This window comes from Mytilus californianus, unplaced genomic scaffold (assembly GCF_021869535.1).
Source record: "Mytilus californianus isolate M0D057914Y unplaced genomic scaffold, xbMytCali1.0.p SCAF_1, whole genome shotgun sequence".
Taxonomy (NCBI): Eukaryota; Metazoa; Mollusca; class Bivalvia; order Mytilida; family Mytilidae; genus Mytilus; species Mytilus californianus.
In genome coordinates this window covers 96,041,302-96,069,197 of record NW_026262581.1, presented here as the reverse complement: position 1 = coordinate 96,069,197, position 27,896 = coordinate 96,041,302, and the positions used below count along the sequence as shown (strand labels likewise).

Genomic DNA, 27,896 nt, shown 5'->3' with positions numbered 1-27,896 from the left:
AACCCAACAACGGGTTGTCGGATTCATCTGAAAATTTCAGGGCAGATAAATCTAAAATCTGATGAACATTTTTGCCACCTGTCAGATTTGCTCTAAATGCTTTAGTTTCAGAGATATAAACCAAAAACTGCATTTTACCCCTATGTTCTATTTTTAACCAAGTCGGCCATGATGGTTGGAAGGCGGGGTCATCTGACAAATTTTTTAAACTAAATACCCTAATAATGATTATGGCCAAGTATGGTTAAATTTGTCTCAGTAGTTTCAGAGAAGAAGATTTTTGTAAAAGATTACAAAAATTTACAAAAAATTGTTAAAAATTGACTATTAAGGGCAATAACTCCTAAAGGGGTCGACTGACAATTTTGGTCATGGCAACTTATTTGTAGATCTTACTTTGCTGAACATTATTGCTGTTTACAGTTTATCTCTATCTATAATAATATTCAAGATAATAACCAATAAAATGCTTCGCTGGGGCGCAGCTTGATACGACCGCAGAGGTCGAACCCTGAACAGTTGGGGCAAGTATGGACACAACATTCAAGCTTGATACAGCTCTGAATTTGGATTGTTATTAAATATTTGACACAGCATAGGTTTCTGACACAGAAAGAATGTGGTCTAAGAACTTGAATTTTTTTAATTTACCTATTATGGTCCAATGTCCAAAATCAAAATACATGGTTAGATTCAGCATATCAAAGAACCCCATATATTCAATTTTTGTTGAAATCAAACAAAGTTTAATTTTGGACCCCAACTTGGACAAACTTGAAAACTGGGCCCATAATCAAAAATCTAAACACATGTTTAGATTTAGCATATCAAAGAACCCCAAGAATTCAATTTTTGCTAAAATCAAACTAAGTTTAATTTTGGACCCTTTGGACCTTAATGTAGACCAATTTAAAAAATGGGACTTAAAATTAAAAATCTAAATACACGGTTAGATTTGGAATATCAAAGAACCCCAATAATTCAATTTTTGATGAAATCAAACAAAGTTTAATTTTGGACCCTTTTGACCTCAATATGAACAAATTTGATAGGGGGGCCCACAAATAAAAATTCTTAATGCATGGTTAGATTCAGCATATCAAAGAACCCCATATATTCAATTTTTGTTGAAATCAAAAAAAGTTTAATTTTGGACCCCAACTTGGACCAACTTGAAAACTGGGCCCATAATCAAAAATCTAAACACATGTTTAGATTCAGCATATCAAAGAACCCCAAGAATTCAATTTTTGTTAAAATCAAACTAAGTTTAATTTTGGACCCTTTGGACCTCAATGAAGACCAATTTAAAAAACGGGACCCAAATTAAAAATCTAAAAACACGGTTAGATTTGGCATATCAAAGAACCCCAATAATTCAATTTTTGATGAAATCAAACAAAGTTTAATTTTGGACCCTTTTGACCTCAATATGAACCAATTTGATAGCGGGGCCTACAAATAAAAAATCTAAATACATGGTTAGATTCAGCATATCAAAGAACCTCATATATTCAATTTTTGTTGAAATCAAACAAAGTTTAATTTTGGACCCCAATTTGGACCAACTTGAAAACTGGGCCCATAATCAAAAATCTAAATACATGTTTAGATTCAGCATATCAAAGAACCCCATATATTCAATTTTTGTTGAAATCAAACAAAGTTTAAATACTGGACCCTATCTTGGACCAACTTGAAAACTGGGCCCATAATCAAAAATCTAAACACATGTTTAGATTCAGCAAATCAAAGAACCCCAAGAATTCAATTTTTGTTAAAATCAAACTAAGTTTAATTTTGGACCCTTTGGACCTCAATGTAGACCAATTTAAAAAACAGGACCCAAAATTAAAAACCTAAATACACGGTTAGATTTGGAATATCAAAGAACCCCAATAATTCAATTTTAGATGAAATCAAACAAAGTTTAATTTTGGACCCTTTTGACCTCAATATGAACCAATTAGATAACGGGGTCCACAAATAAAAAATCTAAATACATGGTTAGATTCAGCATATCAAAGAACCCCATATATTCAATTTTTGTTGAAATCAAACAAAGTTTAATTTTGGACCCCAATTTGGACCAACTTGAAAACTGGGCCAAAAATCAAAAATCTAAATACATGTTTAGATTCAGCATATCAAAGAACCTCATATATTCAATTTTTGCTAAAATCAAACAAAGTTTAATTTTGGACCCTTAGGACATTAATGTAGACCAATTTGAAAACTGGACCCAAAATTAAAAATCTAAATACACTGTTAGATTCGGCATAACAAATAAATAAATGTGATCAAAGATTTTACAAATCTAATGCGCCATACTGTGCAATTAAAGATTACTTCTTGAAATTTTTCAATATTTGAAATTTGAAAAAAAAATAATATTTGAAGAATAATTCTTTTTAATTTCTGAAATCTGAAATGAGAAAAAATTGGCCCCCCACAATTTCTTTTTATTCCCCCCCCCCCTCTTTTTCCCCCAAAAAAATTCTTTCCCTCAAGATATAGTCATAATCTCAATTCAAATTTCCAATGGAGTTGGCAACCATAATTACCCATTTAAATTTACCATAGTGCTAACTTAATCTATTTTATAATAGAATTAATAAAAATATAGTGTCAAATCTTTCATATGGATTTTTTGGTAAAAAAAAAAGATGAAAACATTTGCAGATATTTTTACTGGTCTTCCTTTATAAATATGCATTTCTTTAAACATAATTTAAAAGCAGTGTAAGGGAAGTAACCAAAACGTTGTATTTGGATTACCTCCCTTACACTGTTTTAGATTATCTTTATTGTTCATTAACCATTACTTTATACATAATTTAAAAGCAGTGTAAGGGAGATAATTTCAATGATGTATTTGATTTATCTCCCTTACACTGCTTTAAATTATGTTTTGTACTAAAGTATTTGTCCATTAACCAGGACAACCTTGTTTTTCCCCCTTTTTTGCCCCTAATTCCTAAACGGTTTGAGCCATAACCCCCCAAAGCAAATCCTAACCATCCCTTTGTGGTATGGAAACTTGTAGTATAATTTCAGAGAGATCCATACACCGTTCCACAGTTATTGTCTGGAAACTAGAAAATGCTCATTTTTGGCCCCTTTTTGGCCCCTAATTCCTTAACTGTTGGTACCATAACCCCCAAAATCAATCCCAACCTTCCTTTTGTGGTATTTAACCTTATGGTCAAATTTCAAAAAGATCCATTCACTTAAACTAAAGTTAGAGTGCGAAAACCAATATGTATTCGGACGACGACGCTGGACGACGACGACGCCGGACGACGACGACGACGACGCCAACGTCATACCAATATACGACCACAAAATTTTTTTGCGGTCGTATAAAAACTGCAAAATTTCCTTAAAATTACCAATTCAGGGGCAGCAACCCAACAACAGGTTGTCAGATTTGTCTGAAAATTTCAGGGCAGATAGATCTTGACCTGATAATCAGTTTAACCCTATGTCAGATTTACTCTAAATGCTTTGGTTTCAGAGATATAAGCCAAAATCTACATTTTACCCCTATGTTCTATTTTTAGCCATGGCAGCCATCTTGGTTGGTTGGCGGGGTCATCGGACACATTTTTTAAACTAGATACCCTAATGATGATTGTGGCCAAGTTTGGTTAAATTTGGCCCAGTGGTTTCAGAGGAGAAGATTTTTGTAAAAAGCTAACGACGACGGACGACGACGACAGACGACGGACGCCAAGTGATGAGAAAAGCTCACTTGGCCCTTCGGGCCAAGTGAGCTAGAAAAGCAGGTATTTTTTTGTTCTTTAAAACATTTCATTAATATCTTAAGAGAAATGAAGGCTTCAGAGCAAATGCAATGTGATTTCCATTATAATTTATATTTCCAAGGGGCATAACTCGTTCAAAATATTTGATCAGAACTTATTTTCAAAAGTGTCAAAAGACATTGTTGATATAAACCTATGATATAAGTTTCATAAAATTCTGGCAAGAATTAAGCACATAAGAGCGATAACATTGCAATTTTCCATATAATCAATATTTTCACAGGGCATAACTCTTTTGAAAATAATTGATCGGCACTGATATTTGAATTCATCAAGAACATTAACTATATAAACCTATAATATAAATTTCATAAAAATCTGGCAAGAATTGTACACATTAGAGGTCTCATTAGGCAATATTCCATATAATAAATATTTCCAAGGGCATATCTCTTTTAAAAATTAATGATCGGCACTGATTTTCAAATTCCTCCAAGACATTGCTAATATAAACCTATGATTGATTTAAGTTTCATAAAATTCTGGCAAGAATTGTACATATGAGAGCGCTAACAATGCAATTCTCCATATAATTTATATTTCCTAGGGCCTAACTCTTTTAAAAATAATTGATCGGCACTGATTTTCAGACTTATCCAAGACATTGCTGATATAAACCTATGATATAAGTTTCATAAAAATGTGGCTAGAATTGTACAAATGAGAGCACTAACGATACAATTTTCAATATAATTAATGTTTCCAAGGGGCATGACCCTTTAAAAAATACTTGATTAGCACTGATTTTCGAACTCTTCCAAGACATTGCAGATATAAACCTATGGTATAAGTTTCATAAAAATCTGGCAAGAATTGTACAAGTGAGAGAAATGGATGCCCAGTATTTCCATGTCCCCTGCAACGCGTTGCGTGGGGGACAATAATGAGGGTCGGTTGAGAACAAATCTTTACAACTAAATAGAATAAAATGCTCCGCAGGGCACAGCTTGATACGACCGCAGAGGTCGAACCCTGAACAGTTGGGGCAAGTATGGACACAACATTCAAGCTTGATACAGCTTTGCATTTGGATTGTGATTAAATATTTGACACAGCATAGGTTTCTGACACAGAATGAATGTGGTCTAAGAACTTAAAAATTTTAAATTGGACATTCACCTTTTATGGTCCAATATCCAAAATCTAAATACATGATTAGATTCAGCATATCAAAGAACCCCAAGAATTCAATTTTTGATGAAATCAAACAAAGTTTAATTTTGGACCCTTTTGACCTCAATGTGGACAAAGTTGATAACGGGGCCCAAAAATCAAAAATCTAAATACATGGTTAGATTCAGCATATCAAAGAACCCCTATATATTCAATTTTTGTTGAAATCAAACAAAGTTTAATTTTGGACCCCGATTTGGACCAACTTGAAAACTGGGCCCGAAATCAAAATTCTAAATACATGTTTAGATTCAGCATATCAAAGAACCCTAAGAATTCAATTTTTGTTAAAATCAAACTAAGTTTCATTTTGGACCCTTTGGACCTTAATGTAGACCAATTTGAAAACGGAACCAAAAATTAAGAATCTAAATACACAGTTAGATTCGGCATATCAAAGAACCCCAATAATTCAATTTTTGATGAAATCAAACAAAGTTTAATTTTGGACCCTTTGGACCTTAATGTAGACCAATTTGAAAACGGAACCAAAAATTAAGAATCTAAATACACGGTTAGATTCGGCATATCAAAGAACCCCAATAATTCAATTTTTGATGAAATCAAACAAAGTTTAATTTTGGACCCTTTGGACCTCAATGTTGACCAATTTAAAAATGGGGCCCAAAATCCAAAAACTAAATACACGGTTAGATTCAGCATATTAAAGAACCCCAAGAATTCAAGAATAAAACCCCATTGAAAATGGTAAAGAAATAAGCAATTTATACGAAGTATCTTCTTTTGCACAATACTGTGCAATTAAATATTTCTTGCTATTGCGCAATACTGTACAATTGACAATTTCTTGCTATTGCGCAATATTGTGCTATTGGATATTTCTTGCTATCGCGCAATACTGTGCAATTGAAGATTTCTTGCTATTGCGCAATACTGTGCAATTGAAGATTTCTTGCTATTGTGCAATACTGTGCAATTGAAAATTTCTTGCTATTGCACAATACTTATTATATAATAATTTACACATCCTGTTTGGTGTGTATCTCCTACCATATCATTATTATTTGCTTTTAAATATAAATCAGAAATAACCAACTTAAAATTGAAAATTTTAAAAGAAAAAAAAAAGGAAAACAAAAAAATCCCCCCCCCCCAAATTTTTTGAACCCCCTTATGATTCATCACCCCCAAACTTTATCCCAGCCTTTCCTTTGTGGTATGGTACCTTGAATACAAGTTATTGTCTGGAAACTAGAAAAATGTGTTTTTTGGCCCCTTTTTGGCCCCTAATTCCTAAACGTTTGGGGCAATTACCCCCAAACTCAAACCCAGCTTTCCCTTTGTGATATGGAACCTTGTAGTACAATTTCAGAAAGATCCATACACTTACACACAAGTTATTGTCCTGAAACTAGAATAATGCTTGTTTTTTGCCCCTTTTTGGCCCCTAATTCCTAAAATATTGAGGCAATTACCCCCATCATCAATCCCAGCCTTCCCTTTGTGGTATGGTACCTTGCAGTACAATATCAGAGAGATCCATACACTTGAACACAAGTTATTGTCTGGAAACTAGAAAAATGCTTATTTTTGGCCCCTTTTTTGGCCCCCAATTCCTTAACATTTCAACATTACCCTCAAACTCAATTCTAGCTTTCCCTTTGTGATATGGAACCTTGTAGTACAATTTCAGAAAGATCCATACACTTACACACAAGTTATTGTCCTGAAACTAGAAAAATGCTTGTTTTTTGCCCCCTAATTCCTAAAATTTTGAGGCAATTACCCCCAAAATCAATCCCAGCATTATTCCTTTTGTGATATGGAACTTTGTGGTACAATGTCAGAGATATCCATACACTAACACACAAGTTATGTCTGGAAGTTACAAAAATGCTTATTTTTGGCCCCTTTTTGGCCCCTAATTCCTTTACTGTTGGTACCATAACCCCCAAAATCAATCCAAACCTTCCTTTTGTGGTATTGAACATTGTGGTAAAATTTCATAGAGATCCATTCACTTAAACTAAAGTTAGAGTGCGAAAACCAATGTGTCTTCGGACGACGACGACGACGACGACGACGCCAACGTCATACCAATATACGACCACAAAATTTTTTTTACGGTCGTATAAAAAGGATAATTTCAGCTTCCGAATTGTGAAATATCTATTTCTATATGGCAACTTTCTAGCAGCACTTGCATATTAAGTACTGTAAATTCAGAAATTAATGCGATGTTTTTATTATTGCGAAAAATGCGACAGGATAATAATCGCAATAATTCAAACTTGCATTTTGAATTTTTTATATGAATTAAACCGGATTTTTCTGAATATCGCAAAAATTAAAATCGCATTTTAGTCTAAAATAACAAAATCGCAATAATAAATGAACGCAATAATTTCTGAATTTACAGTATATATTTCCCAGTTGATATGATATTTCAGAGCTTGCAATTCCTATTATGATTTCCTTTTAAAGGGTTGCTACTTACAAGAAGCTTATGACCTTAGTGTTCCAAGAGGAAAAGTAGAAGTCATCCCTTCGAAAGTTTTACATACGCCATAATGATTTGGTTTGTCGTTATGGATAAGCTGTGTCACAGATATTTTTAACTGTTGTAACTACAATCCCTTCCTCTTTTATTCTATTGTGATATCAAATGAGATGTATCACGGAATTTGTAGATACCATGAGCATCACAATGGGTGCCACTAGCGGAGCAGGATCTGCTAACTTTTCAGGAGATTCAGAGATCACCACCAGTTTTGTATGTGGGGTACATGTTGCTTAGTCTTTAGTTAACTACTGTATAAACATTAATTTTCGTGGGGTTAAAATTTCGTGGTTTTGTATCCAAAAGTAAGTTCGTGGGGATTAATTTTCGAGGTTTTTAAGTTGAGAAAAAAATATGTAAATGTCACTTTATAATTGACAATACTCAATACAAGAGTGCACACGCTGAAATGTCTCGCCTTCTGTACTAATCATTGATATTACCTTGATAGTTCTAAATATAAAGCTTTACTACAACTATCACATAAACTTAACATGATCCAAGAAAATGAGCTCAAGGTCATATAAACCAAACAAGAAAGACATGTACACCTTACAATCATTCAATACACTAAATATAGTTGACATATTGCTTAAGATACAGACTTAACCAAGAAAACTAAATATTGACTAATGAACAATAAAAATGAGGTCAAGGTCAGATGAACCATGCCAGGCAGACATGTACAGCTTACAATTCTTCCATACAACAAATATAGTTGACCTATTGCTTATAGTAATAGAAAAACAGACCAAAACACAAAAAACTTAACACTGAGCTATGAACCGTGAAAATGAGGTCAAGGTCAAATAACACCTGCCAGACTGACATGTACATCATAAAATATTTCCATACACCAAATATAGTTGACCTTTTGCATATCGTATTAGAAAAAAAGACCAAAACTCAAAAATTAAACATTGACCACTGAACCATAAAAATGAGGTCAAGGTCAGATGACACCTGCCAGTTGGACATGTACACCTTACAGTCCTTCCATACACCGAATATGCTAGACCTTTTGCTTCTAGTATCTGAGATATGGACTTGACCACCAAAACTTAACCTTGTTCACTGATCCATGAAATGAGGTCGAGGTCAAGTGAAAACTGTCTGACGGGCATGAGGACCTTGCAAGGTATGCACACACCAAATATAGTTATCCTATTACTCATTATAAGAGAGAAATTAACATTACAAAAAATCTTTTTTTTCAAATAGTCACTGAACCATGAAAATGAGGTCATGGACAATGGACACGTGACAGACGGAAACTTCGTAATATAAGGCATCTATATACAAAGTATGAAGCATCCAGGTCTTCCACCTTCTAAAATACAAAGCTTTTAAGAATTTAGCTAACGCAATCACCGGCTAAGCCGCCGCTGCCACCACTGCCAAATCACTATCCCTATGTCGAGCTTTCTGCGACAAAAGTTGCAGGCTTGACAAATACTAATCTTAACTTTCGCCGTTGGGAAAAATCAATAGTGTATTTAATAGTGACAGTGAGCACTAATTAAGTTATGTGAACTTACATTTTATCATTCATTAATTGTAACAAGAAGTGTAAACATGTCTCTCTTAAAATGGATTAAAAGTTCTAAAATACGTGAACCATCCTCCCCAGGATTGCCTTCACCGAGCTGTGCAACTTCCTTCATACACATTTCCAAGTCTGGAATGTTACACAACCTGAGAATCACTGGTCAACATGTGTTACAATGATAGAATACGCGAAATCCGTATTGATACCATACTTTGACAAAGTTCGTAAAGAAATTGGACATTCCGGGAGGAGCAAGGCACATGCACTAGCCATATTCGATGTCTTTAAGGCACATCAAGACAAGAACTTCAGCCGTGTGACCGTATTGTAAATGGGAAGTTAAAGTACATTATCAAGCAGAAATTTATCATTTGGTATTCCGATCGAGTGTCTACTCAGCTGGAAAAAGGTGTACCTGTTGAAAAAATAACTGTCGATCTTTTAGTGAAATTAAATTGGCACACACTAACTGGCTTTTACATGCCTTTGATGTTTTATCCAATGACAATGATTGTGTAATTAATGAATTTCGGCTTGCCTGCATTACAGATGTATTAGACTGTTAAATGACATTGATTGACAGTTCTTGATCGGGAATTATTACTGTACAAACAAAAGATTATGATTATCATCTGACTGAAAGAAAATGTTTTAATATTTTTGTCCAATCAATTAACCTATTATTTTCATTGTATGCATTTATATAATGTCAATATGATTTTGTCTGATAAAATAATGTAAATATTTACATATTTTGGATTCAGATTTGGTAAATTTACATTTAAATTTTCGTTGGGGTTTTAATTTCATGGTTAAGAATTATCCATGAAATAAATGAAATTAAATCTGCTTTTACAGTAAGTAGTGTTCTGTGAACTTTTTGACTTTTAGCCGTCTTCCTTTTTTGTCTTCGTGTTTTATCTCAACTTATGAGTTTTGAATGTTATCTTGGTATCTTCAGCCTCTTTTTTAATATCTATTATATGCAAAGACCTTGGCTATTCTAATTTCAATGTTTTTCTTTAATTTCAAATTTAATTTTAAAGTAAAATCTTAGGTTACTCATAAACCATTGCAACTGACCTTTAAATAGCTTTAGTAAGATGTCTTTTGTGTTTTTTTGTGTTTAATTCTCATTGACAAATATCCAAAATCTTGTATTCATATCAGTAAAAATTTTGATAAAATTAACCACTTGCAATACAAAAAACAAGTGAAAGTTGCAATAATACTTTAAAATATAAATAAATACCAAAGTTACGTTAAATACATCGATTAAATGATAGGCTGTACTATCATCAATGAATCTATTTAATTATAGGTCTTCTAATTGGTAAAAGATTATAAATTAGTAATTTTTTCCCTCATCAATGGATTCTTTTTTTATGATGATATTTGTTAAGCTATAATTTTGACAAGATGTTATGAATGAGTAATAAATGGATCTATACTTAATTGGTCTTTTAACTGATAAATTGTAATGAATGAGTAATAATTACCATCATCAATGGATCTATTAAATGATGAGTCCTCTTCATAATCCTACAAATATATTCACAAGTTTCATATGTTGTAAATAAAAAATTATAGCATAAAAAAGCTTCCTTTAAACAAAAGCAAAAGCAAAGGAATAAAACGATCTTTGTTGCTGATTTGAAAAAGGTTTACACCCCATTGACTAATTAGTAGAATTTTAGACTACAAACCAATGGGATAGATTTGTAGAATGGCTGTTTTGACCAAATTAGAATATAAAGGTGAATACAAATAATCAAATCCCATTTCTCATTTTAAATGATGCTCTTATAAGATATTACCAGTAACAGTCTCATAATATATATATCTGTAATTTGACTTTTCTTTTGTGCTTCCCTATATAAAAAACAAACTTACAATCTCTTTAGTCTGGACCAACACATAAGAATCTAATTTGTCATTATTCTTCCAGTCCATAGACAAATATTTTCGATATGTCAGATCAATTGGAACATCCCCTTTATCTTCTATTCTTTCTCCATCTGGTCCTTTCAGACTCACTCCTTCTTGATTGACAGGTTTAACATAGAACAACTGCGACTGTCGTTCAGCTTCCATAGACTGTATACCTAAAACAGGTTTTGTTGGAATGGCCTTAGGCTTGTCTGTCTCTACTGGTGGGTCAAGACTAATAACATTATCCTGTGCATTGTCATCAACAGGAAGTTTAAAAAAGGTGTATTCTGGGAGATTCCTTTCCTCTGATTCATCATCAGCATCATCACTAAGCTGTAAATCTGAGTTTACAATACAGGATGGAATATGTGTGGCACTTCTGTTAGCACTTCCTGTATCTGTTACATCAAGTCCACTACCAACATTAGCTACAAGACTTGATCCAGAGCTGCTTATCTCACCAATGTCTGCCTCACCTTCACCAACATGTTCCTGGTCTGCTGTTATAGTACATGAGCTGCTGCAAGAAGATTGGCTGTCTAAACTACTCATACTGCCACTAGATTGGCTACTGTTACTTAAATTTGAAGGTGAAGGTTGACAAGACATTCGACTGTCAGTTTTCACAGGTGGTTGGAAGATCTCAACAGAATACCTACAAGAAAAACATCATGAAACACATACATGTAATAACTGAATTCTCAACTATTTATAACTTGTAAATGAAATGCTGCTTTTTACGCCAATATGTAAACATCTAATAATGCATAATGTACCATAACTTGTTATCATCACTTTTAGTTAAAAAAGTTTGGTACATACAACAATATGTACATAAAATGCTTCGCTGGGGCGCAGCTTGATACAACCGCAGAGGTCGAACCCTGAACAGTTGGGGCAAGTATGGACACAAAATTCAAGCTTGATACAGCTATGACTTTGGATTGTCATTAAATATTTGACACAGCATAGGTTTCTGACACAGGATGAATGTGGTGTAAGAACTGGAAAAAATTTAATTTACCTATTATGGTGGAATATCCATAAACTAAATTGTTTGTTAATTTCAATATATCAAAGAATATGTAGAATTCAATGTTTGATGTAATGTAATAAAGTTGAAATTTGGACTGTTTTTGTTCAATGTGGACCAATTTGGTAACATGTATAAATAATCAAAAATCTAAATACATGGGAGCCCATTTAAATACATCATAAAGGTATTAAAATAGAAAGTGACATCATAGTCATGGCTAAAAATAAACAAAAATCCTTAATCAGCAACATTTAAAGTAATATCTAAAAATAAAATTCCTTTGTAACCATAAAAGCCCATTTAAATACATCATAAAGATATTAAAATAGAAAATGACATCATAGTCATGGCTAAACATAGCAAAAAACCCTTAATCAGCATCATTTAACAGTAATATCTAAAAATGGAAATTACATCATAAAGGTATTAAAATAGAAAATGACATCATAGTCATGGCTAAAAATAAACAAAATCCTTAATCAGCATCAGCAACATTTTATAGTAATATCTAAAAATAAAATTCCTTTGTAACCATAAAAGCCCATTTAAATACATCATAACAGATATTAAAATAGAAAATGACATCATAGTCATGGCTAAACATAGCAAAAACCTTAATCAGCATCATTTAACAGTAATATCTAAAAATAAAAATTTCTTTGCAACCATAAAAGTAAAATAGAAAATGACATCATAATCATAGCTAAAAATAAACAAAAATTTTTTTATTGGCAAATTTTAAATGGAGTTTATTATACTAAAACAATAAATTTGCAACCATAAACATGATAAAACCCCATTTAAACACATCATAAAAGTATTAAATAATTCAACTACATCATAAGGCTATAAAAATAGAAAATGACTTCATAGTCAAGGCTAAAGGTAAACAAAAAACCTTCATCAGCAAAATTTTATATTGGCAAATTTCCAATGAAGTTTATTACACTAAAATTGTTGGCAAATTTCCAATGCATTTATTAACAATAAAGTTATTGGCAAATTTCCAATTTACATAATTTAAAAGCAGTGTAGATGAGATATTTAAATGAGTTTGAATTACCAACCTTACACTGCTTTTAAATAATGTTCTTTACTCAATTATTTGTCTATTAAAATGGAAACCCTTGTTTTTTAACCTTTTTTCCCCTTATTCCTTAAACATTAGAGCCATAACCACCCCCCCCCCCCCCCCACCAAAGCCAATTATTACTTTCCAATGTAACCTAAATTTCCAATATACATAATTTTAAATTTCAATTCCTCATGATATATAACCGTATCATTATTATTTTCTTTCATATATAAATCTGAAACAACCATCTTTAAATGGAAAATTTTAAAGAAAAAAAAAGGAAAAAAAAAAATCCTACCTCCCACACATTTTTTCAACCCCCTTTTGATTCATCATCCCCCACCTCAATCACAACCTTCAATTTGTGGTATGGTACATTGCAATACAATTTCACAGGGATCCATACACTTGAACACAAGTTTTTGTTGCAAACTAAAAAAATCCTTATTTTTGACCAATATTTGGCCCCTTATTCATAAATGTTTGAGCAATTAACCCCAAAACTCAATTCCTACTTTCTCTTCGTGATAAAAAATAACTAACTTAAAATGTAAATTTTAAACAAAAATAAAAGGAAAAAAAAAAATTACCCCTTTTTTTACCCCGGCCCCCCTTATGATTCATCACCCCCACCCCCCTTTCCCCCCAAACCAAGCTCAATAACAGCCTTGCCTTTGTGGTATGGTACCTTGTAATACAATTTTAGAGAGATCCATACACTTGAACACAAGTTATTGTCTAGAAACTAAAAAATGCTTATTTTAAACCCCTTTTTAGGCCCCTTATTACTAAACGTTTTGGGCAATTACCACAACACTCAATTCCAGCTTTCCCTTTGTGAAATGGAACCTTGTAGTAAAATTTCAGAAAGATCCATACACTTACACACAAGTTATAGTCATGAAACTAGAAAAATGCTTGTTTTTTGCCCCCTTTTGGCCCCTTATTCCTAAAATTTTGTGGCAATTAACCCCAAAATCAATCCCAGCATTGACCCTTTGTGATATGGAATCTTGTGGTACAATGTCAGAGAGATCCATATGCTAACACACAAGTTATGTCTGGAAGTTACAAAAATGCTTATTTTCGGCCCCTTTTTGGCCCCCAATTCCTTAACTGTTGGTACCATAACCCCCAAAATCAATCCCCACCTTCCTATTGTGGTATTGAACCTTATGGTAAAATTTCATAGAGATCCATTCACTTAAACTAAAGTTAGAGTGCGAAAACCATTGTGTATTCGGACGACGACGCCGGACGACGACGACGCCGTCATACCAATTTACGACCTCAAAATTTTTTTGCGGTCGTATAATAATAATACCAAGACCTGCACAGCACAGCGCTGATTTGTAGAACAGCATTTATTGCCATAAAGATTGGAAATTCTGAAGTGTAAGAATACCATCAATTGTCAAAGGTGTAATCAATCAATATTCATGAATATGGTGTTTCCAATGGTAATTCTCAGACTAACGAATGTTAATATCTTTGTAGCACTGCAGTCAGGTAATTATTGCAAGACATGTATGGTCTGTAGGGTTTTTCAATTTACATCTAAATAACATGCAATACTCAGATGTATAACCTCAACCTTAATAAAACACACCATTCAATGAGAAAAATTCGTAAGGGTTCCGCGGAACCCAGTGTCTCGCCTACTTTTGCTGTTAATCACAGGCTCAACAAAAATGAGGAAAAAAAATCAATAAAAATATTCCTTTAAATACTATCTTTTGATTGTAAGAAGCTTCTGTCAAAGTTTGGTATAAATCCAGGAAAGTTTATGAATCTAATAAATGTTTTAAACACTTTAACTGCAGACTGTATTTAATGTTAACTGGAAGAAAAACTATGTCCATTTATAAGTAAAATACGGATAAATAGGTACAAATTTTAACAAAATTTCCTTCTAGATACTAGCTTTTGATCATAAACAAGCTTCTGTCCAAATTTGGTACAAATCCAGGATAGTTTAAGAAAGTTATTAAAATTTTAAAAACTTTAACCAGAGTGAAAATATTGTTTCCTGGCAGAAAAACTAAGTCCAATTATAACTAAAATACGGAAAAAATGAAATTTTTTTTTTAACAAATTTACTTCTGGATACTATCTTATGATCATAAACAAGCTTCTGTCCAAGTTTGGTACAAATCCTGGATAGTTTAAGAAAGTTATTAAAATTTTAAAAACTTTAACCACAGAGTGAATGTATTGTTTCCTGGCAGAAAAACTAAGTCCATTTATAAGTAAAATACGGAAAAAATGAAATTTTTTTTTTAACAAATTTACTTCTGGATACTATCTTATGATCATAAACAAGCTTCTGTCCAAGTTTGGTACAAATCCAGGATAATTTAAGAAAGTTATTAAAATTTTAAAAACTTTAACCACAGAGTGAATGTATTGTTTCCTGGCAGAAAAACTAAGTCCATTTACAAGTAAAATACGGAAAAACAAGAATTTTATTTTTACAAAATTTACTTCTGGATACTATCTTATGATCATAAACAAGCTTCTGTCCAAGTTTGGTAGAAATCCAGGATAGTTTAAGAAAGTTATTAAAATTTCAAAAACTTTAACCACAGAGTGAATATTTGTGGACGCCGCCGACGACAACGACGCCGACGGAATGTAGGATCGCTATGTCTCGCTTTTTCGACTAAAGTCGAAGGCTCGACAAAAACCAGCAAATCACCATTATTTCTTTTTCTAAAAAACTTCAGTGCAATACAAAAAAATATGACAATTTTGAAAAAAAAAAAATTCTCTATTTGGTCCAAAATGCAAAGTTTAATAAATGTTGATGGAAAACTGTTGGAATTACACATAACACAAACTGATACCTTCTATATCATCCATTGACAAAAATTACTAAGTTCCACACATTGGAAAACTGTGAAAAAATAATTCAAATCTGTCCATTATAAAAAGGTAAACACCTTCAACATTTGTGCAATCACTAAACAATATTCAAAATAATGTTGAATGAAAACTATTTCCTATATCACTTCCAATGAAAAATTAAACACATGGGGGACTTGAGAAAAATTTGTCCAGAAAAGGAGGAACACATTATCATTAATATGTGTGCAATTACTGTGCAAAACTTGAATAATGTGAATAATGATTGAAAGAGTGGAGCAGTTACAAAACCTGCTCTCTCCTCTGGCAACACAGATAATAACAAGTACAGAAAACAGAAACAAAATTCATCAAATATTTTATGATCACACTCTAATGACAATAAAATATAAGTCTAAAAAGTCTGAAATTGACTCTGACAGTTGAAAATAAATCTAATAAACTGCCTCGCCAAGCGCAGCTGGATACGACCGCAGAGGTCCAACCCTGAACAGTTGGGGCAAAAATGGACACAATATTCAAGCTTGATACAGGTCTGAATTTGGATTGTTATTAAATATTTGACACATTATAGGTTTCTGACACAGAATAAATGTAGTCAAAGAACTTAAAATTGGTTATATTTATATTCAATTGAAGATTTCTTGCTTTTGTGCAATACACTGTGTTGTTGCGCAATACTTAGTAAATATGTTTTCAGACTATATACAAAGAATTAGTAATTGTGACCCCCAATTTTTCTTTGGAAAATTGACAATTTCTGAAATCTTGGAAGAAAAAAAAAATTGTTCACCCCCCCCCCCCCCCCCCCCCAAAAAAAAGAACATTTGAAGTAAATTTTCTTTTTGTAAAATGTAGTATGTGGTACATTTTAAGAGACATCAATACATTTAAACACAAGTTATGGTCTGAAAACTAGAAAAATGCTTGTTTTAGACACTTTTTGGTCCCCAATTCCTGAACGGTTTGAACAATTACCCCCAAAATGTATCCCAACCTTCGACTTGTGGTATTGAACCTAGTGGTACAATTTCAGAGCAATCAATATACTTATACACAAGTTATTGTCCTGAAACTAGAAAAATACTTGTTTTGGGCCCCTTTTTTTACCCTAAATTCCTAATCGGTTGGGACCATCACCCCAAAAAACAATCCCAACCTTTCTTTAGTGGTATTGAACCTTTTGGTAAAATTTCATAGAGATCTATACACTTAAACTTAAGTTATTGTCCGGAAACCAAATGTCTTCGGACGACATGATAGCAATATATGACCCCAAATTTTTTTTGCGGTCGTATAAAAAGTCCAAATATGCATGTTACCACTAGAGAATAAAGTTACTTTTACCTTGCATATGCTTCCATGAGTTGACAGATCCTGGAGAATGTAGCTCTTGATTCTGAGATGCTGATAACAAAAGGAAGACCCACCGGTTCAGGAGATTGTTTACAGTGCATCTTATGTAATGGCCAGTGGGTTTTCTGACACTGTCTGAAATAACAAACAATATTGATAAGGCAAATGATTAAAATGATTCAAGAAATTAAAAAGACATTAGAGTGCCCTTTTACTCTGTCAAGAAAAACCATGGCAGCAAACGTAAATTACCAATGATCACAATATCCTGGTTCAAAAACATTTCATTACCGATTTAGTTAAGTGCTCTCAGCTTACTGTTCTACGTAAATACTTATTGATCACAATATCCTGCTTTATAACATTTCAAGATCATTTTAGTTAACTGCCCTCAGAGTACTGGTCTTTGTAAAAACTTACTGATCACAATATCCTGCTTTATAACATTTCAGGATCATTTTATTTAACCGCCCTCAGCCTACTGTTTCTTTATAAATACGTACTGATCACAATATCCTGCTTTATAAAATTTCATGCATCGTTTTAGTTTACTGCCTTCAGCCTACTGTTTCTTTGTAAATACTTACTGATCACAATATCCTGCTTTATAACATTTCATGCATCATTTTAGTTAACTGCCCTCAGCCTACTATTTCTTTGTAAATACTTACTGATCACAATATCCTGCTTTATAACATTTCATGCATCGTTTTAGTTTACTGCCTTCAGGACATAAACTTCTACAAGAAGCACATCTGTTTGGTAGCTGACTTGGAAGGACTGTTCTCTGTATAATGAAAATATATTTTAATAAATCTAATAAGCAATTTAAATAAGAAATTCTTTCTTGCAATAAATGAGACTTATATTTTATACTGCAACCATGCTATGTCCAAAATTCACGATTTATCACAAAATATTCAGTTTTGAGCATTCCAGCATAAGTGAAAGCCCTTTAGATTTATTTGTACATGGCACTAAACCTGATAGAATTGTTCTTTAATTTTTACCTATTTCTAAGCTTTGTTACTTTTTTTATATTCCAAGAAAATGTATGTTAATTCAGTATTCCTACAAATATAATAAATCCTCAGTCCTTTAAATATAAATGTAATTGAATACAGTACTGAACAAGAATTTTTAGATTGATTGAATAATGGTTGCTTAATACTTAGTGGAGAAGTTTTCAGGATATTCAGGACAATAATAATTTTGAGAGTATATAAACCAATCATTAACTGTAGATGCAAAATAAAATTATTATTTCAACACCAATACAGGCTAGCTGACTATACAGGCCGTACAGTTGCCTATAATTGCTTACATCCACTTCATTTGAACTTTGGTGGACAGTTTTCTCATTGGCAATCATACAACATCTCCTTATTTTTATATACTGTAAGATTTAAGTACAGTCGACTCTGGCAAAATAGATACCCAGAATGTCAGTAAAAAATATCCCATTACCCAATATATTCAATTAGACGATAAATGTATATTCATTGAATCTTCTGCAATAATAAATTGACTTAATCTACTAAAATAAATCATATGTACTGAAATATTTATGTGAATAAATATCTACCATCCAAAGTTTGTCTTTATTTGTTTCATAAACAAAGTAATATCAATATTTACATTTATATGTGGTGAAATCACAGGTAAGGTAATTAAGCTATAAATAGCTATAGAGTCTCTAAGCTGAAATTTTACTTGCTAAATATTTTATTTCTTTCAATAATTAAATTTATTTTGATTAATAATGAAGATAATCATGATTGATGAAATAGTAATGCATCAAGTTTAAGTTTACTGAAGATTCTGTTAATGTTTGCGTCTCATGGTTCAAGAGGTTACACATTATGTAAACAAGGGACTTAGTTGCATCTGCAATTTAGCAATTTGAAATTTATGGTAGAATCATAATAACAAAACACCGCTGAACTCCTCTGTTTCCCAGCAAATCTTTAAAAAATATATGTAAACTTGCTCTGCATTCAAGATAGACAATAAATTTTGCTCTTGATACTGCATTTGGTCATAAAGAAGCTTCTGTCCAAATTTCATAAAATTCAATGAAGTTTGACAAAGTTATTGATGACTGAAAAACTTTAACCTCAGACGGAATCTGAATGTTAACTGTAAAAAAACCTCAGACGGAATCTGAATGTTAACTGTAAAAAAAACTAAGTCCATTTATCAGTAAAATAGGAAAAACGAAAATAAATATTTTCAAAATTTTGCTCTGGATACTGTATTTTGGTCATAAACAAGCTTCTGTCCAAGTTTCCTAAAACTCCATGAAGGTTTGATAAAGTAATTGATGTCTAAGTAAACTTTAAGCCACAGACTGAACCTCAATATTTATGCCGCCAATGCCGTAATCTAGGATTGCTATGTCTCGCTTTTCGAGACATAAATGTTGCAGGCTCAACTAAAATTGTATTTCTGATTCTGTGAATAAGTTTTATCAAAATTCTTCCAAAGTACTGCTCTTGTATTTATAAATTCAAACCATTTGAACTGTCAGGGCATATAATTCACATAACAAAGGTAGACAATGAATTAAGACAACAAATTAATAATAAATAGTTCATTTTATTAAGAAAAAACTAAATTTTCTTGTCTTCAAGATAGTGATTTTGGGTTCATTTTATGTCAGAAAAACATTAAAAATATCCGATTGTGCATGGTTTTGACAATATTTTCATGAAAATTCCTATCCGATTAGCCAATATATTCTTTTCTCTAATTCTTACTCGATTTAATAAGGTTATAATATGGGAGTATTACAACATAAGATGTAGGTGCTGTATTTGATAATAATCTTAAAAATATTAGACGCTAACCTGTAAAATGTAAACTTCATATACATTTTCTCCAGCTACTTCAGGTGATAAAACTTCACTCCTGAAACAAAACAAGAATAATGTTATCCTTAGTTAATCATTCAAAATTGGTAATCAAAAACTTCTTTAAAAAATAAGACAAATGCAAATGATCTGATGATTTTTCCACAGTAAAATTATACCAGGGATAATTTTGCATAGAAATAAAATTATCTGAAAATTGTTAAAACTGATTTGAAAATACTTCCACCCAACAGGTTCATCAACTCTTAATGTAAAAGAAATTTGAAGAAGCAAAATAGCTGAAACAAGAGAAACTGCGAGCTACTGCTCACTGATGATACCCCCGCCCAAATGTAAGTGTTCGGTAAACAGGAAGTTGTTGAGTGATGAATCTGAAAACGCATCACACGGTATAGCTGACTCATATAAACCCTGAAAACAAATTTCAGAAATCCTTGTAATGTAGTTCCCGAGATAAATGTGACGAAATTTTCAACTACTTGGATGTCATGTGTAAAATGATGTAAGTGTTCGGTAAACAGGAAGTTGTTGAGTGATGAATCTGAAAACACATCACACAGTATAGCTGACTTATACATGTATAAACCCTGAAACCAAATTTCAGAAATCCTTATGATGTAGTTCCTGAGAAAGATGCGAGAAAAAATATTCATGGGACGGATGGACGGACAGACATAGGTAAAACAGTAAACCCCCAATTTTTTAAAGCCGGGTATAAAATCCTTATGATGTAGTTCCTGAGAAAGACGTGACGAAAAATATTCATAGGATGGAAGGACAGACAGACAGAGGTAAAACAGTATACCCCCACTTTTTTAAAGCGGGGGTATAATAAATTAACTAACTGAAAAAATCATCTGTATAACATCAATTAGTTTGTACAAATATGGAGAAATATCACACCTACAAAACTTATTTTAAAGTAATGATGTTCTCATGGTTAAAGATATCATATTTCATGACTTGAAATTCATATCAAATGAACTAGTTCACAATCTCCATAAATAGTATTCCATTTGTGAAATGATTGTATAAATTTAGTAGTAATTTCTACATTTGCTAAAATACTTGTACAACTCACACAATGATGGTATCATTGGCCTGGATAGAACTTAAATCATCACCATTCTGGAAAAACTTGTAAAATTTACTCTTGTATGATTCAAACACTCGCATCTGCAAATAAGGAAAATTGAAAATAAATACTATGAGGATTCATGGTAAGTAAAATGATTTCAAAGGAAAACTTGAGTTGATTATTGATGTAATAACGTGTATGTTCAATTTCAATATTATGAAATTTCATTATGTTCTTCATATTTTTAAGGATAATTATCATAGGTTTTATAACCAGTGAGTATTGGATATTGCTTGATACAAACATGAGTTATCTATAAATTTCAATAAAATAATAAACAAGCATTTGGCAAGTTTATTGTTATTATTGAAATTTAATAACAAGAGGTGATATCAAGCAATCCATATTTCTCACTTGTTATTAAACCATTTCGCTTTGGGTAAATATTATCTTTGTGTGGCCTTTTTTGTTGTTACACATCATCAGCTGAAACACTGACTATTATGAGACTTCAGCTGAAAAAATATGTTTAGAAAATAATAATTTTCTTTGTGGCTTTGCATTAGTGCACATAAGCTCTTTTCTTTATTTCCTCATCCACAATTGGTGGAGTAAATGATAATGCAGACAACATTTCCAAAACAGAAGTAAACAAACCATTTCTACAGAGAAAAAGTAATCTGTCCTGACTTTTCCTAGTCCTCACTGTCCGTATCAAATTGCAAGATAGGCCAATAAAAAATTTAGGTATTTGTGATACCACTTTTTCAAATTGCAATCTGTTCAGTATGATACAAGAAATATTTGTTCATGCACTACAGGGACATAGATGTTATGGCATCTTAAAAGCTATCAAAAGAAATTACATAATAAAGTCAAAATAAATAAAAGAACAGAGTTCCAATGTCCCCCGCGTTTCATATATTTTATATTTCCAAGGGGCAAAACTCTTTAAAAAAAAAGTCAATCGACCACCATTATAGAACTTGTCCGAGATATTGCTGATATTAACCTATAGTATAAGTTTTATAAAAATCTGGCAAGAATTGTACCCATGAGAGCGCTAACGAGGCCATTTTCAATAAATTTAATATTTCCAAGGGGCAGAACTCTTTTAGAATAAATTGCTTCGCTGAGCGCAGCTGTATACGACCGCAGATGTCCAACCCTGAAAAGTTGGGCCAAAATGGACACAATATTCATGCTTGATACAGGTCTGAATTTGGATTGTAATTGAATTTTTGACACATAATAGGTTTCTGACACAGAATAACTGTAGTCAAAGAACTTCAAATTGGTTATATGATTTGAATTTATATTCAATTTTTTGCTTTTGTGAAATACACTTTGACCCCCCCCCAAAAAAAAATTTAACCCCGTTTTTTTTGCGTTTGTGCAATACACTATGCTGTTGAATATTAACCCCCCCAAAACAAATATTTGAAGAAATTTTCTTTTAATTTCTGATTTCTGAAATGAGAAAGATTGTCCCCCTCCAATTTTTTTCACCTCCCCCTTTCCCTCATTCCAAAAAATTTATGGTCAGTATCTCAGACAATCATCATTTCTTAATACATAATTTACAAGCAGTGTAAGGGAGGTAATAAAACACTGTGGATTACCTCCCTTACACTGCTTTTAAATTGTCTCAATTGTCCTTGAACCAGAAAAACCCTTGTTTTTTCCCTTTTTTTGCCCCTAATTCCTAAATGGTTTGAGCAACAACAACCCAAAGTCAATCCTAACCATCCCTTTGTAGTATGGAAACTTGTGGTATGATTTCAGAGAGATTCATACACTTTAACACAAGTTATTGTCTGGAAACTACAAAAATGTTTATTTGGGCCCCTTTTTTGGCCCTAATTCCTAAACAGTTGGGACCATAACCCCAAAAATCAATCCCAACCTTCCTTTAGTGGTTATAAACCTTATGTTAAAATTTTATTGATTTCTATTTACTTATACTAAAGTTATTATCCGGAAACCATCTGTCTTTGGACGACGACGACGACAATGTGATACCAATATACGACCAAAAATTTTTTAATTTTTGCGGTCGTATAAAAAGTCAATCGTCCACCATGTCCACCATTATAAAACTTGTGAAAGATATTGCTGATATTAACCTATAGTATAAGTTTTATAAAAATCTGGCAAGAATTGTACCCGTGAGAGCACTAAAGAGGCCATTTTCCATAAATTTAATATTTCCAAGGGGCATAACTCTTTTAAAAATAGTTGATTGGCCACCATGATAGAACTTGTCTGAGATATTGCTGATATTAACCTATAGAATAAGTTTAATAAAAATCTGGCAAGAATTGTACCTGTGAGAGCGCTTACAAGACGGGACGGACAGACGGACGCCCAGTATTTCCATGTCCCCCGCAACGCATTACGCGGGGGACAAAAATACCTTGCACAAAGTATTATTATAAATGAAAAGACTTGGGGACATGAACATTGATCTATATAAAACACCATATCATATAATTGTTTTACCAGTACCCCCCCGAAAAAAACAAAAAAAACAAAACTGAATTGAACAAATACAAAACAAGAACAAACACTTACATTTCTTGGACTAACTCCAGTCTTTTTATATACTGCATCTTTTAACATCTGAGTTGTACTTTCTTTAGGCAGACGTAGTATTAACTATAAAAGGAATAATCATTTACATACCAGCTTTCCACATTTAGAAATCTTACAAGTATCAAGAAATATGAAATGTTATATTATTGGTCTCTATCCTTCTTCCTACCAAGAATCAATATCTTACTTTGCTCAATTTTTTTTTCAATATTTTTTTCTTCTCTTTGTAACAGATGCTTCTCTCAAGCCTTTTTTCAATTGGATTTCAAGAATCACTTATGATAAGCTAGTTAGTTATAAGCAAGTAAAAGTATCTTACCTGTATTGGTTTTTTGTAAGGATCTTTCCACATAAATATGACAGGTATTAATCTTTTTTTCTTTGGTAATGGTACTTGTAAATACAGGAATGGATCAAATGTTATGGACACCTAGAAATAAATAATATCTTCTATGGTCAAAATTCCAATAAAATTTCCAAGCATAAATAGCCAACTACATAAATAATCATAAATACTACTACTTCTTTAAATAGAAGAAAAAAAAAACCCTGAAAAAGTACAGAATCTTCTGAACTGGAAGGTAAAAGACGTTTATCTTTGATTAGATAAAACATTGTTATATTATGCATCATGCGTTTAAAAATGTGCACAAAATATGCTTACTCAACAATTCAAAATATTTTTTTTTAATATAAAATGCTTCAGTAAACTGTATTATTTCCTTTTCACTCTGTTATGTCTTTTTTACATTGGAAATTAAACTTCAGAATATCTAAATCTTTAAGAGCATCACATTCTTATTATAAAATTTTATAAATTTGATCATCAATTTAAACACCATAATTCAGTCCACATCAGTCAGATTTTAATTAATGAAAAACATATAACAGAAAGTTGTATGTCTCACTAAACTAGAGGCTCTAAAGAGCCTGTGTCGCTCACCTGCATCGTCAACTATGGTAACTTTTTATTAAAAATCATCATTAAATGGGAACAATTCTATTAAGAGTTAACTGACAATTTCAGTCATGTTGACATATTTGTAGATCTAATCCTGCTGACAATTTTTCCTTTCTAAAGTTTCTATCTATCTATTATTTTCAAAGTTTTATCCATAGTTTTTAAGATAAAAGGCAAAAAATGCAAAAAACTGTAAAAAATTATTATCAAAGGGCACTACAGGGTAACTCCAATAACGAGTCGACTGAAGATTTCTACCATGACGACTTATTTGTAGATCTCTTCTTGCTGAAGATTTGTGCTATATAAAGTTTCTATCTATCTACTACAGTTTTCAAGATATTAGGGCAATAACATAATAAGGAGTTGTCTGCAAACTTTGGTCTGGTTGACTTATTTGTAGATCGTCTTGCTGATCAGTTTTGCTATTTAAAGTTTCTGTCTATGGATGATATTTTTCGAGATAAAAGGGTAAACATTTTTAAAATGGTAAAATTCGTCATTTAAAGGGAATTACTCCTATAAGAAGTCATCTAACAGTTTTGACATAAATGGACAAAAGTTAAAGCTCATCATTCTGAACATTTTTGATCCTGTCAGAATTTCTCTATTTATAGCAGTTTTCAAAATAATAGGCAAATAAATGTGGATAGTGTCCACATGTGGACACAGATGATGCCCCCCCTTGCCTATCATATAGTTATAAAGGGACACAACTGAAGAACGGTAAAAGTGACACTACCCAAATTTGAACTTGATCTGAGTTTTGTGGTAATAAGCATTGTGTGTAAGTCTCATAACATTTGGTTGAGGCTAACTTAAGAAGAGAACAGAAACTAATAAAATGCTTCACTGAGCGCAGCCTGATATGACCGCAGAGGTGGAACCCTGAACAGTTGGGGCAAATTTGGATATAATATTCAAGCTTGATACTGTCTGAATTTTGATTGTGATCAAATTTTTGACATCATATAGATTTCTGACACAAAATAAATGTGGTAAAAGATCTTACAAATCTATTGCGCAATACTGTGCAATTGAAGATTACTTCTTGAAACTTTTACAAAATTTAAAATTTGAAAATTTTTGAAAAAAATATGAAATTCTTTAAAAAATTGGAACCCTCCCCCCCGCGACTTTTGGAATCCCCCCTTGGAGCAATTACCCCAAGACTCGATCCAATTCTTTCCTTTGTAGTATGGAACCTTGTAGTACAATTTCAGAGAGATCCATACACATCTAACACAAGTTATTGTTTGGAAACTAGAATAATGCATGTCTTTGGCCCTTCTTTGGCCCCTAATTCCTACATGTTTGAGGCAATTACCTTTTAGGCCCTTAATTCCTAAACTGTTTGCCCCATAACCCCTAATATGAATCCCAACCTTCTACTTGTGTTATTAAACATTGTTGTACAATTTCAGAGCAATCGAAATACTTATACACAAGTTATTATAATTAAACTAGAAAAATGTTTGTTTTGGGCCCCTTTTGGGCCCCTAATTCCTAAACGGTTGGGGCGATCATCCCTAAAATCAATCCCAACTTTCCTTTTGTGGTATTGAACATTCTTAAAAAATTTCATAGAGATCCATAAACTTAAACTAAAGTTATTGTCTGGAAACCAATGTGTTTTCGGACGACGACGCAGATGACGACGACATCATACCATTATACGATCCCAAAAAATATTTTGCGGTCGTATAAAAGTTCAGCAATTTTTCTTTTTGTAAACACGCATAACTCTAGAACGGTTGTGTATAAGTTTTATAACATTTGGTTGAGACAAACTAAAGTTAGAGAATGGAAACGAAAAATTCAGATATTTTTATGTTTATATAGGGACATAACTCAAGAATGGTAAAAAAAGTGTCGCCACCAAATTTCGTACTTAATCTGTATTATGTAGTAATAAGCATTGTGTATAAGTTTCATAACATTTGGTTGAGGCAAACAAGTTAGAAAACGGACACAAAATTTGTACTTGATCTTAGTTTTGTGGTAATGAATATTGTGAATAGGTTTCATAATGTTTGGTTGGGGCAAACTTAAGTTACAGAATGGAAACTAAAAATTTTGCAATCTTTCGATTTATAAAGGGGCATAACTCAATAATGGTTAAAGTGACACAACCCAAATTCAACTTGATCTGTGTTTTATCAGTGAAAGTCAAAATTAAACATTGCATTGTATAAATCATTGATTGTAGTTGATTCAACTATAATCATGGACAAAGGAACATAACTCCAATTTTAAAAATTACTTGATATTTAAAAGAAAATAAAAATTTTGCAATTTTTCCATTTATAAAGGGGCATAACTCTAGAATGGTTAAAGTGACGCCACCAAAATTAAAATTTGATCTGTGTTTTGTGGTTATAAGCATTGTGTATAAGTTTAATAACATTTGGTTGAAGCAAACTTAAGTTAGAGAAAGGAAACTAAAAATTTTGCAATTTTTCCATTTATAGAAGGGGCATAACTCTAGAACGGTTAAAGTGACGTCACCAAAATTCAAACTTGATCTTTGTTTTGTGGTAATAAGCATTGTGTATAAGTTTCATAACATTTGGTTGAGGCAAACTCAAGTTAGAGAACGGAAACCAATTTTGGGACGTACGTACATACAGACGGACAAGGGTAAAACTTGCATTTTACCTCTATGTTCTATTTTTAGCCATGTCAGCCATCTTGGTTGGCAGATGGGGTCATCGGACACATTTTTTAAAATAGATACCCAAATGATGATTGTGGCCAAGTTTGGTTAAATTTAGCCCAGTGCTTTCAGAGGAGAAGATTTTTTTTTAAATTAACAGGCGACGACGACGACGGAAGACGTATGCCAAGTGATGAAAGAGCCTACATAGGTCTATATTTTAGATAAATTGTCCCCTTTATAAGTTACAGCCATCGTTTATGACAGAATAAAATAAGTAAATAAAAGAAGAATGTGTCTGAGGACACGAATGCCCCCGCTCAAGCTTTGCAATTTTCCAAGTTAAAAGGGGCATACTTCTAGAATGGTAAATGACTTACAACCCAAATTTCGAGCTCT

The 27,896-nt window shown here is 32.3% G+C and overlaps 1 protein-coding gene and 1 long non-coding RNA gene across 2 annotated transcripts in view; one reads left to right on the top strand and one right to left on the bottom strand.

Annotated features, from left to right (window-relative positions):
• LOC127710253 (ubiquitin carboxyl-terminal hydrolase 19-like) overlaps positions 1–27,896 on the bottom strand; it is a 58,519-nt gene that overhangs the window by 8,854 nt on the left and 21,769 nt on the right. Inside the window, exons 15-22 of the mRNA XM_052216031.1 lie at positions 24,200–24,310; positions 23,860–23,943; positions 21,289–21,383; positions 20,184–20,244; positions 18,006–18,121; positions 17,326–17,469; positions 10,964–11,657; positions 10,570–10,612 (exon numbers count right to left, since the gene is read on the bottom strand). Coding sequence (XP_052071991.1) covers positions 10,570–10,612; positions 10,964–11,657; positions 17,326–17,469; positions 18,006–18,121; positions 20,184–20,244; positions 21,289–21,383; positions 23,860–23,943; positions 24,200–24,310 — 1,348 coding nt within the window. The remainder of the gene's footprint in view (positions 1–10,569; positions 10,613–10,963; positions 11,658–17,325; positions 17,470–18,005; positions 18,122–20,183; positions 20,245–21,288; positions 21,384–23,859; positions 23,944–24,199; positions 24,311–27,896) is intronic.
• Positions 390–12,426, top strand: LOC127710967 (uncharacterized). The gene is made up of 2 exons (XR_007986430.1): positions 390–503; positions 11,879–12,426. It is a non-coding gene; the product is annotated as an uncharacterized LOC127710967 (long non-coding RNA).